This window comes from Dicentrarchus labrax, unplaced genomic scaffold (genome assembly GCF_905237075.1).
Source record: "Dicentrarchus labrax unplaced genomic scaffold, dlabrax2021, whole genome shotgun sequence".
NCBI classification, from domain to species: Eukaryota; Metazoa; Chordata; class Actinopteri; family Moronidae; genus Dicentrarchus; species Dicentrarchus labrax.
Genome location: NW_026136716.1, coordinates 5,833,919 through 5,847,325, shown reverse-complemented (window position 1 = coordinate 5,847,325; position 13,407 = coordinate 5,833,919). Strand labels below are relative to the sequence as shown.

General features: G+C 38.7%; 1 protein-coding gene across 2 annotated transcripts in view; it reads right to left on the bottom strand.

The window, feature by feature from the left end:
• Positions 1-1,688: 1,688 nt before the first annotated feature.
• col8a1b (collagen, type VIII, alpha 1b) overlaps positions 1,689-13,407 on the bottom strand; it is a 28,495-nt gene continuing 16,776 nt past the window's right edge. For both annotated transcript variants that reach the window (XM_051427418.1, XM_051427417.1), the window contains exons 2-4: positions 8,715-8,897; positions 5,440-5,728; positions 1,689-4,778 (exon numbers count right to left, since the gene is read on the bottom strand). In XM_051427418.1, coding sequence (XP_051283378.1) covers positions 2,830-4,778; positions 5,440-5,725 — 2,235 coding nt within the window. In that variant the 5' untranslated portion in view covers positions 5,726-5,728; positions 8,715-8,897 and the 3' untranslated portion in view covers positions 1,689-2,829. The remainder of the gene's footprint in view (positions 4,779-5,439; positions 5,729-8,714; positions 8,898-13,407) is intronic.

The window sequence follows — 13,407 nt, the reverse complement described above, 5'->3', positions numbered from 1 at the left end:
ACCTGAAATAAATACTAATAATACACTGATATAAATACTAATAATACTAATAATACACCGATATAAATACTAATAATACACTGATATAAATACTAATAATACTAATAATACACTGATATAAATACTAATAATACACTGAAATAAATACTAATAATACTAATAATACACTGAAATAAATACTAATAATACAATGAAATAAATAGTAATAATACACAAAAATAAATAGTAATAATACAATGAAATGAATACTACTATACAATTAAAAAAAATGATAATAATATACTGAAATAATTGCTAATACTGTACTGAAATAAATAATAAAATAATATATAAATACATAATATAAAATTATTAATATAAAAATATTATTAAATTAAATAAAACACTGACATGCAGTAACTCCTATTCTCCTGATAGTTTTACAGTCATGCTGTCTTCTCCCATAAGAGTTTGAGTTAGTCTTTTTGGAAGGGTAAGAAAACTTGTCTGAACTTTCTAGTTTGTTTATTGACTGGACTTTCTTGTTCTAAGTATGCTCTGTGTTGATGGGAATATGAATTGATTTATTGTTCTTTTATCATTTTAATTAAGAGGGGAAATTGGCACAGCTTTGCTCTGCAACTGTGATTTGGACAGTTTCTATAAATCTAAGTATGTTTTTACAAAACTTAAGATGTACCTTTTCAACTGGGAAAAAATTCTCTCAGTGGTACATGAGAGATAATCATGTAAAATCAGGTTCCTTCTCCTCCTAGTGCTCCCAGTGGCATTTGAAAACAACCAATCAGAGCCAAGAAAGATAGCTTGATTGCTGAGTCTCGTTCCTAGGGACCCAAAACGTTGGTATTTGATGACGTACCACTGTCAGGATATAGAGAAAATTTAAGCAAATATGACGAAAAGTATTTTTTTAATAAAAGTTACCTACTTCCGCTTTAAGTTGTAAAACTGCAAATGCAATGCAACTTCTCTTTTTGCTACAGCTACCACATACCAAACATGAATTGCAAAACATTTAACAACTAAGTGGAGATTTCATGTGAATGTGTCAGAATATGCAGAGGTACTAAACATTTGCAGCTGTGATACACTGCAGGAATGTGCAAATGTAAGGTTGAAATATCTCTGCAGGGTCAGCAGTTGATACCTTGTTACAGTGTCATATCGAACAATTTGAGGCTCCATTAATATGTGGTGCAGCAGTCCAATCTTCAAGTCCTTTTTCATTGTTGCATTGTAACATTGTAGTCAGGAGGTGAGGTTGGCTGAGTCCTCGCTGTAGCGGCCCAGGGTTCAGATCCAACTTGTGGCCTTTTGCTGCATGTCATCCCCTCTCTCCCCACCTTTCCTATCACCATTAATCAAAAAGGCCAAAAAAAAAAAATAACAACATTGTAGTGATTGCAAAGGATTTTTATCTCAGGTGAGAATAATAAAGTAAGTGTGATGTGACCTGGTTTTAATAAAGAAATGGGGTAATATTACTAAATGATTCCAGGTGTTAACTTATAACTTGATACATTGTGTTGATAAAGAAGACAACTGTTTTGTTTTTTTCTAACAATGCATCAAAAATTTTGTATAACTGTAATAAGTAATAGTTCTGATGGGACAATGTCCATTGTATGCCGCACATAAATATAACTGAAAGCTCAAGTGTAACAAAAAGAAAGTCAAGTCAAGACAAATGTTTTTTATTTCTTTATTAAACCAATATCTAACCATTCACAAAGATCAAAATTCACATACTCTAGGCACAGTTTCTTATTTAGTGCTGTGCACGATTGTCCAAAGTAAAGCAAAAAAGGAAGTGAAAAAACACAAATTGCACATCCACAGTTTGAAGAAATAAAGTTAAAAAAAAAACAGACACAGAGGTATGAATGGGTATGAGCATGAGCATATTTTTGAATATTTGTGATTATTCGTGTATGTTGTGTTCTGCATTTTGGAGTGAATTCCTGTCATTTACTGTCAACACACAGAAATAACACAATCCCAAGTAATCAGTAGTCAAACAAATAAATTACAGAGAATACTGACAAACTGACAAAAACCTTTCAAAGAATTCATATCTATCACAAACAAAACAAGACAAATCATGGTCAAGAACAAAGAATCAAAAGATAGTTTAACTGCCAAATTGTGGGAAAAACTGCAAAGCATTTCTTCCATTCTGTTCTGGACTGAAATATGGTTTGAAATTGGAATAAAAACTCGCCTGAATATTTTACTGTCGGATGAATGTGTAAAGAATTGTATTAAGATTAAGTTGTGTTTAAAAGTAACATAAAAAGACTAACAATAACTTAACTGTATGACGACCCAAATACATAACCCAACATTATGTACTGATAGCTGAGAGTAAATGCAGTGTACAATGAAACTAATACGTTCTTATGTGCCCAGTATACAGTATATAACTGTAAAGCAAAAAAAGAAATGAGTGAAAAGTGAATACAATTCTGCAACCTAAAGCCTCTTTGTTCCAGAAATTACTCCAGCCATGTCATGATATATTGTATGTGGACGGATATAAGAATAAATGCACAATGTAAACATACAAGAATTATGACAACTGAGATATTTGTATCTTTTTTTTTACCTCTGCTCTCCAAAACCAAGAGCATTCACAAGAAACCTTTCTTCTTACATATCATAACCAATGACTTAGACTCCACTGATGTATTTAAATGCAGATGTAATGCATAGCATTCAATCATTGAAAACCATTTAACTTGACCTACATTGTACCTTTTCTTCACCACAAATATAGTAAAAAATTACCATCAATACGTCATTACTGTCGCCTTTATTTATGCACATTTCTTACATTGGGTACAATAAGTACCCAGAAAATGTGGAGTGGACATATTGACCAGCATAAAGTCCTGCAGCCTGGTCAGATGGCAGCTGTATATTTACAGTGTCTCCATTTCGTAACGGGAGTACAGCACTCCCTGACGCCTGATCCAGCAAGCCCTTTTTGTATTCATCATATGTGTACATTACTGGCTCATTGTTCTTCATCAGTGCCACCCACACATTACCCCCCTTGCAGTGGACGTGGTAAGCAAAGTAGTAGATCCCTGGTATGCTACAGGTGAAAATACCGGTTTGGGGATTGTAGTCCTGATTGCCATTGTGCAGGAGTTTGTCGAAGATGACAGGAGAGCCAACAGGAGGGAACGGATTTGTGAGCTTAGCTGTGAACGCAGGCATCTCCAGGCCGTTTCCACCAATTTCGCCTCCGTTCTTTTGTTTCTTGTAACCTTGGCCATTGTATGGACCACTCACAGGGAGGATCTGTCCGAGGTCAGGAGATGTAGCAGGTAGCCCTGGAGGACCAGGGGGTCCAGGTGGTCCTGGTTGCCCTGGAAATCCAGCGGGGCCACTTGGGCCAGTGTTACCTTGAGGACCAATATGACCCGGGAGTCCTGGCTTTCCCTCACCAGGATAGCCTGCTTTACCAGGTAGACCTATTTCGCCTTTTTGCCCTGGAAGCCCAGGAGGTCCAATTGGTCCCCCTGGTCCTGTAAGCCCTGGAATACCTTGTGGTCCCTGGTGGCCTTTCTCTCCGGGTTGCCCCCCCTCTCCTCTTGGTCCAGATAGTCCTCCATTTCCAGGGGCACCAGGTAGACCCCTCATACCAGATGCTCCTTTGGGGCCAACGGGCCCTTGAAAACCCCTTGGTCCTGGTTGTCCACCTGCTCCTGATAAACCATGCTGTCCTGGAAGACCTGGAGGCCCTATTTCACCCTTCATTCCTGGATATCCTTTTTGTCCCGCAACACCATCCTCTCCCTTTTGCCCTGGGAAGCCAAGACTACCGGGAGGCCCTATTGGACCTGGTGGGCCAGGCATACCACTAGGACCTGTCGGACCAATGACCCCAGGAATACCTCCATGACCTTTATCACCTTTTAGGCCTGGAGGTCCAGGGAGACCAGCATGTCCCTTGTGACCCTTAGGTCCTGGAAACCCTGGTTTACCATAGCCTGGCAAGCCTGGACCCCCTGGTAAACCAGGAGGGCCCAGTTCGCCTTTCCCTCCAGGGAGCCCTGGTTGCCCTCTGAAACCATCTTTTCCTGGTTTTCCAATTCCTGGCAAGCCTGGTGGTCCTGGTTGCCCTCTATCACCAGGTGGCCCTGCCAGCCCTGGCTCTCCAGAAGGACCAGGCTTTCCTGGTATCCCTGGCTGTCCAGGGAGACCATTCAGACCAGGTTTACCAACCCCAGGGTTGCCCACATTTCCAGGTGGCCCTGGTGGTCCGTTAGGTCCTTTTAAACCTGGAAAACCAGGTAGACCAAGTCCTTTGTCCCCCTTAGGGCCTGGAGGACCAGGAAGTCCAGGTATTCCTTTTAGGCCAGGCTCCCCTGGCTGACCTGTGTGTCCAGGCAGCCCCTGACCTCCTGCTTTTGAAATCCCAGGGAGTCCAGGGGGACCTGGGAGTCCTTGAGGCCCAGGAAGTCCAGTTGGTCCTTCACCACCACCAGGACCAAGGTCACCTTTTGGTCCTGGTAATCCGGGTCCTCCAGGTTTTCCTGGCAATCCTGGCATGCCAGGTTTTCCAATTCCTGGGTATCCTTGAGGACCAGTAGGCCCCGGCTTTCCTGGCATCCCTGGCAGTCCCTGGCCTGGTAGACCAGGGGGGCCTTTTGGTCCTGGTGGCCCTGTTGGTCCAGGGGGGCCCTGTACTCCTTGTGGTCCCTCCCTGAGACCTTCTCCTCCAGGACCAAGGGGAGGTGGACCTTTAGCCCCTCTGGGGAATGTTTGTCCTGTGAAAAAAAAGGAACATTTCACTACATCAATCAACACTGAAAACAGATCCATCACAAATGGTCCTGATGTGATCTGATATCCTATTTATTTGTGTTATCAAGAAAACTCAAACTCAAACTCAAAAAAACACAAAAGACCCTATCTACAGCCAGTGTTTGGTTTGTCCATTCTGGGCTACTGTACAAATATGGCGTTTCAACATGGTGGCCTCCATAGAAGAGGCCCTTTAATCAGGAGCACGTCTATCAATTAGTTGATCAAAAGTTTCTTTCTTCTATTTCAGCTAAAGATATATATATATATATATATATATATATATATATATATATATAATGATTGTAAACTACACAACTAGATTGTAGGACTATAATCTATTTTATCGTACTGTTAACTAATAAAAGCAACCAGTAATAATAATAAATAAATGTAATCCAATAACAAACAGCATATAATGTTTGTAGTTTAAAGACTTGAATACAATAAAGAACTTCATAACTTCTTTAACCTCCATCAACCACCATAACTGACTTTGGTACACATTTTCAGACAATAATGAAAACATAATTAAATTGTCTGACCAGTAGTATATTAGTTAAATTACTTATCGAATCAAACATCAAGAATAACATATAGCAGTTTTCCTCGAGTTGACCTCACCTTTGCCATCAGTCAGTGGTCTCTCTTTGCCCATCTGTAAAGGCAGCTGAGGAAGCTCTTTCCCATACTGAGGCAGTAATGGCCCTTCTTTGCCATAAGGCAGGTGTGGCATCTCGTTCCCCATAAACTGTTGCTGAGGATACCCATCATTGTACTGTGGCAAAGGCTGGTGCTGTTGAGGCGGCTGTTTGTGTCCATAATACGCCCCGCCATGGGCGAGGCGTGATAAACACAGTTGGGACACTGTGATGAGCAGATAGAAAGACTGGAGGGGTATGGCCACCATTTTCTGCAGTAGAGAAGGAAATAAGTAAACATGTAACACAGTGTCGTATAGTATGGAAGTGTGAGTACACCATTATTTGTATCTGTATCTGTTCAACAAACTAAATTATCTGTATTTGTATTCATATTCATAATGGGTGAACCAGAGGAGGGTGGGACTAATTGTAAATTGTATGGATACTGACACATTTTACCCTCCGACTAGAAAAAAGTAGGCCACATTTTCTGTACCGGATACTCTTTTGCAACTCCTAACTAATGGAAAATGTAATTTTAGTTTAATTCAAAATGTAAAGTTTTGAGAGACATTTGAATTGATGACCAGTGGTTGCCTGACAAGGAAAGTCTGTATGATTCTCTGGCTCTGGTAACTGATTAAAGACAATGCAGTAAACCCCAAAAATCTGGCTTAAAATGTCCATTTGGAAAGCTATAAATGTCACAGATGTTTTGATTTTGATCCATATTAATCTGTATTAAAAATCTGTGTGGGATGAGAGAAATTTAAAGAGGTTAGGGGATCAGTAGGGGAAGTTTTGGGGGATGGCACTGTGGGAGTACCCGAAGAGAAGACCAATTCTTTAAATAATAAATCAAGTTTAAAAATAATATGGGTGGAGGTCTGCAGTCTCTTTAAGCATTCAGTTCAATTCAATTTTATTTGTATAGCGCCAATTCATAACAGAAGTTATCTCAGGACACTTTTCAAATAGAGCAGATCTAGACCGAACTCTTTATAACATTATTTACAGAGACCCAACAGTACCACCATGAGCAAGCACTTGGGGACGGGGGCAAAGAAAAACTGCCTGTTAAGAGGCAGAAACCTAGGACAGACCCTTTGGCTCTAGGTGGGTGGTCGTCTGCCTCGACCAGTTGGGGTGAGAGAGAGAGAGAGACAGAGAGAGAGACAGAGAGAGACAGAGAGAGACAGAGAGACAGAGAGAGAGACAGACAGACAGGTGCACAGCAACAACACTAGCAACAACTATACTAATAGTAGTGACTGATGAACATGACAACCCCACAGATTCAGAAATACTATCAGCGGTTTTCAGCATTTAATTTGAGTGTTTTTGAGTGAATTTTGAGTGTTCTCCTAATTCTGTGTAATTGTATTTAATTGTTGGCACTTGTGCTCGTTAGCATAGCAACACCCAGAGTCCTGTATTTAAAAGGTTGTACCAGGAGACTTGAAAGAAAATCAAAGCAGCAGAAGTCAAGACATCCTGACTTTGAACGATCAGTGCTCAGATCTAGATGTGAAGTTTCAGGTTGCAACCATTAGAATACAGCTTCCAGGTGTGTAGGAGAAACTGTGGCCACAAAACTCACAAAAACATGATAGGCCCTATCTAGAGCCAGTGTCTGGCTTGTCCGTTCTAGACTACTGTAGTACTGGCAGTTCAACATGACAACCTCCATGGAAAAGGACCCGCTCCTTCTGTAGATAAACAGCTCTTAAGGTAATGAAAACACAATGATTCTTATTATCAGGTGATTACACGCTAATTAAAAAACATACCTATGAAGATTATATTCCAGTTGTGCCAACAGATTCTCCTAAATGTTACATGCTGGACCTTTAAGTCTTTTATATTGTTTTGAAAGTTTGATTTAGTTTTTATGTTTTAACTGAATTTGCACTTTGTGTCCAGTTTTTGTTCTTTAAACTTGTTTATATGTTGTTATATTGTTTAAATTTAACTGTGAATCAATAAGGATTTAAATGAAAAGAAAGAAAGCTGAACTTGTCACGACTAGTAAACTGATGTTAAATTGTAAAATAGGTGCAGTGCCCCTTTAAATGGTTACTGATGTTCCTTCTCTCACCACTTGAAGTCACTCAAGCTCATTGTTTGCAACCTAGAAGTCCTGCAGCCTGCCATTAAAGCAGAGAACCAGCATTCGTGTTCGACCAGCAGGCTGTGCTCTTCCATCTTGCAGCTGAGTCAAGAAATAATTTCAAAAGCCAACACAGCGGCTCTTATGAGACCCACTGTGGTCAAACCAATAAAGAAACAAAAACCCCTCCGCTGCCTGACTTTGGTCAGTCTCCCTGTCGTCCTTACTTCCTCTTGTTTACACATCTTTTCAAACATACTGTGTAAAAGCCCGAGTCTCATATCCTTGAGGTGAATTACACAGAGCACATGCTGCTAAATCCTATATTGTAATTAAGAGGCCCCACAGGGGACGTGGTCACTTTTGAACATAATCCTTAATCCTTTAAACATGTCTGTGCTAAAGAGATTGGTTAAGTGCTGCCAAGAGCACGGTGCAAAAATAAACGGCGATGGGTGAATGTATGTTTTCCTCTGCTGTGGTATTTGTGCGTCCTGAAACAGTCCCAAAGAGATCAAAGTTTTTGGAGAGCCAAAATAATGGAAATAAGACTTGCTTACATTCTGAGCAATTATCTTAAAAAAAAAAAAAAAAAAGGCAAGCTAAGTAATGTCTGGCTGAATATGTTAAATGTAGAATATTTTTAGCACACATTTCCTAATCTGCGTATTATTTAGATCTTAATTTATTGAGATTTTATTGCTAAAAATTTTATATTCTCAGAAAATTGTACAGAGTTTGGTTGGTGGCTTTACTTTACTTGTTTGGGTTTGTGGGTGGGATTTAAGACTGGTGACAGCATTTCTAAATGTATAGCTGTGGCCCTGATTATCAATCATATCAATTTCATATTTACTGTACTTTTGTGATGTTGTTGCAATTCCTAGTTTACCATCAACCCATGGGTACCTACATAAAGCAATAAATATAAGCCTCGATCCAATAACTGTTACTGGTTGCCGTTAAAATATCCCAATTGATTATGTTTTTGTACAATATTTCAATTTCAAATAGTAGATATTAATGTTAATGTTCAAAACAGAACTTGACATGCAATTCATCTTTTTTATTTGATTTGATTTGTATTGAGTGCAGTGTTCATTCATCAGTTTACAGCCACCAAGCAAAACGACAAATTCTCTTACTTTCTGATTTTTCCTCCTCTCAAACTGAAGGTTGTCTCTCCCTCTGGCCGGCGCCTCTTTCCTCTGGTTTCTCCTCCTCTTCCCCTCTCTTTACGCCGCTTTTCTGGGTCTTTTCCAAGGCATGAGTGGGACGGTGGCCATGCACAGGATCCAGCCAGGTGTTAGCTGCAGTCCTGCTGGGATCTGTGAAAATATGAATGTCAGGTTAGATGAATGTCAGGTGGTGACCTTTCGCAGAGGCCTGGGGTTTGTAACACTAAGCTGCAATGTCCACCTGGTAGACATATTTTGGCCTTGATAAAGTTATGCTGAGACACGCCTTTTTCCTTGAGGAATGTAGGAACGGGGGTATTAAAAATAAATGTAACAGGACAGTAAAATCATAAAACTGTATCTTTGCAACCTGTCTCAGAGCTAAGTATTTCCAGTTGACAACCAACATAATCCTCTCTTCAGTCCCCTATCTACTGCAGCCCACACTGCAGACAAATCCCCAACGCTCTTTAGAGGTGTGTACACTACATAATCCAGTGTAAAAAGACACAAATAAATAAATAAATAAGTGAATAATTATACATATATTTACAAGATATACACACAATAATATGTATATGCATATGGAAATGAAAACCAGATTAACATGTGAATAAAATAAGATAAATAAAAAGGAGCAGTTTATAAGTTTTATAATTTAAGTTTTATAATTTAAGTCATATGGGAATTTTTCCTTAGTCACATTTCAGTATTGTACATCATAGCCAGTGTTAAATCATACAGTAAAAATACATTCATATAAATAATGTCAAGAAAACTACACTGAAGGGGACTATGTAGAAACTGTCTTAAAAAGGCATAACTTCAAATGAAAGACTCAATCATCATTAATCACACCTCTGACTGAACGTACTCTCAAAGTGAAAGAAGCTGTATACGATGTATAAATCCAGCACCATGGACAGAGCCTGAACACTGTAAAGTCTGTACACTCTGTGACTGACCTCTGATCTATTTCACTGTTTGTCAACTTCATAACCACAGCAGCAGAATATGGATTTAACATTACAGGATGAAGGTATCATTCCTCCATAGCTCCTGTGTTAATGAAAATGCACACAAAGTATTTTTAAGTTTGAGAATTTTGGGGTTTGCAGCACAGACACATACAGAATGTGTATGCCGTAATGCAGTATATTATATTATTACATTTTAAAAATTTTAACACGGTAGTTGTCCCTTTTCATTTTTTATTTTTATGTATCTTTAATTTATTATTATTACTTGGACTTTCTTTAACTGTTTTTTGTTCCTTATTTGTATTCATATATAAGCTAAATTCTATTTTTTATGTCTGCCTTGTTTGATTGATGTTATGAATGTAGTTAAATATAGATTTTTAAAATATTTTTTCTATCTTGCACATCTTGCAGGGCTCCTTTAAAAAAAACTAAGCTCACTGCTATCGTTTATGCTTTGGCTTAACTTCAAAACAAGCGAGCATAAGACCATTAGTTGATCATATAATTAATAAAAAATAATAGAGAAATGATGCAATTCCTTCGCTACTTTTTAAACTAGTGAAATGCACGTCAAAACAGTTCGTACTTTAGATTTAACTGGCATGTCTAAACTATTCCACACAAGGCTGTGTGGCTGCACGAGCACACCCGGATCGACTCATTTAATCAACTGATTTCAGTCTTCATGTGCTGGTTGGTTGGAACAGAAACCTGCAGCCACACAGCTCTATACAGAATAGTTTGCATGTGTCAGATCTAAAGTACTAACTGGCTGTAAAAAGGCCAAGAAATGTGGGGGGCTTAGCGAAAGGACGAGAAAAATGGGACAATGAAACAGGGGCAAACATAGAGGGGTGGCATGCTTTGCCACTCCAGTTCGTTGACAGATTTAAGACATTAATTAAATCAGCATATATTTCTATTTCCTTAATGTCTGCATACCACCCTCTGGCCACCCCAAGAATATTTATCCAGATCTGCTCCTGCACTGAAAAGTTACAATCTGAAAGTTTAATTGAAAACAGCTTGTCAACTGACTAAAACTCGGTCATGTAAGTGTTTCAGTGCCACATACAGCTATTATGGCCAGACTAAATAGCGTTTTTATGTGTTTCCCAAGTGCTGGAGCAAATTTGTCAAACATCTTTTTCAAATATAAATCCACAAGGGATTGATCCTCAAGTATTGATCTTTTAAATTGAACATGATTTCACACATGGGGATGTTGAACTGATCATCGCTGTAGTCAAAACCCTCTTGTACTCCCACAATGCAACAAATTCTCTGCAGATAAAGGAGGAACATATGCTTGGCGAAGAAACGAGACTACAATAAGTCAGCAAAACAAAGAGGACAGGCCTGTGCTTTGAAACACATGTTTCCCTCCAACCTGCAAGGATACGTCAGTCTTCATGGTGTACAGAGACACAGCAGACAAAAACACATCTTACTCCATTTACTGGATGAGCTGCATGAGTAACAGAGCTCATTTGGGAAGTTGGATGCAGCTTTTGGCAGAACTTCAACTTCATTTTTTATTCTTAAACTGGATCCTGATTAGCTTCCATAAAGTGGTCACTAGTCTTGGGTCCACACAAGAACAGAAACAATAAAAAAAAACATTTTAAAACAATTTAACGCAGTATTAATTAAACAAGAAAATGCATAAATCAATACAAAATAAGAAAAAATATAATATAATAAAGCATTAGTTGCATGCCACAAGTCTAAGAATATTACCAAAGAAAGTGACTTTTTAAAGCTCTGGGTAGTGTCTGCAGGTACTAATTTCAGGTTTATATCCCAGACGGTCTTCACTTATAAGATATGGTGGCTTGTGTACAGCCTAAGAGCCAAAACCCAGGGCTACAATATAATATTCGCCCCACATATGGTAAAACTGAAGGTGAGTCAGATGCAAATTGCACCAAGACTAACCCCTCAAAATCATTTTTTTAATGAGTACAGAGAAACTTTTGAATGCGAAAACATCCCCCTAGTGTCAAACTCTGCACATGCATCAATCTGCAGCTGCAGAACTGAGTCAACAGCCTAACACAAACTGTCTAAACATTCATCCTTTAAGAACATGTGTTATTGTGTCCAGCGGCCAATGGAGAGTCTTAGCTTGGTTGCGGTATCACATACACAAACATGGTGCTTGTTTTTTAAATAACAGTGGTTAAAAAAAATGGATCAATCTTGTGGTATTTGTACTTTAATATTTCCATTGGAACATTATGCCTGAGTGCTTCTTGCATGTGAAAGCAAAAATGCTATTTACTCCAATGTAGCTACCAATTACTTTGAAGAGAGAGGCTTTGATTACAGAAAGTCCATATCATCAGTCATCTTTTGGTTTCCAGACAGTGTAATGGGAAGGCAATTGTCTGGACCACAGGCTGAAACTGGGAAAAGTATTGAATTATGAGGACATTACACTCTCTGTATGTTTAGCTTTGAGTACTCTGTATGGCAAACGTTTCAACGCAACAAATAAAGGTGTTTAGCTAAATCATCCATGTCTGGCTTGGGGTCAGGTAGTTAAATATGCCTGTTGTGGTTCTTTAACAGGTAATTAACTGTTGTAGCACAACATGAACTTTCAATTGTATCTTATTGATCAGACAGTGTAGTGATGATGGGGCAGGATTGATTGAACTATTTAAAGTAATAGCTCTGTGGAGGAGAAATTCCACGTCATTTCTGATCTTTCACGGTCTGACAAAATAACTCTTACCAGAATTTGCTGGAGAGTTTAGTCTGGGATATCATCAAGGCACTGAAGTTTAGGCATTCACATGGTGTTGGAGACTGATCAGAGACCATTAGACAAAAATTGTAAATGAAAAGTGAATCTTCTAAGATTTTGTTTCAATAAATGCAGCCCAAACGCATGTGGACATATCAGGAGCTGTATGTTTTCCGTGGTTTACCAGTTTAATAAAACAAAGAAAACATCAGAATAGGGCCAGTAAAACAACAGAGTAAAAGTTTTTGCTTCAGCACTTACTACTAAAAACCCCAATGATCATATAAAACTGAACCCTTTTTGCTTTCAACCTAAAAATGGCCTACAGTAATTGCTGTAAATCATATAGTTTGCTCATCACCCAAAACATCCCCTAACCCTAACCTGAACAAAAGAGATGATTACTTAATGCAAGAGTGCTGTTCAGCAACCTCAGTTTAGTCAATACAGTCTGCAGATATTAGAAATTAAACTGGAGTTTAAGTCAGGAGTTAGTTACATGAACCACAGACGAAGCTATCACCAGCAGCCACTTAGCTTTGCTTAGCACAAAGACTGGAAAACAGGGGGAAACAGGGGGAAACAGCTAGCCCAGCTCTGCTCAAAGGTAACAAAACCTGCCTACTTGTGCCTCTAAATCTCACTAATTTGTACAAAAAACTAAATGTACAAAGGTCAAGTTGTGGGTTTTAGGGGTATTTTTTCTTCTTGGAGTATTGCTAACCAGCTGAGCATGATGATAATAAAGACTGTATGACCTTTTTGTGATCAACATAAGACATGAAAGACTTTATTTCATCTTGTATATCAAATCAGAGGTTTATGGCTGCAGGTCTGTAGTCTGTAGTCTGTAGTGTGTAGTCTGTAGTGTGTACGGACCAGATAAAATGTATTTTCATTCAACTGGAGAAGGTTTCCAGACTTT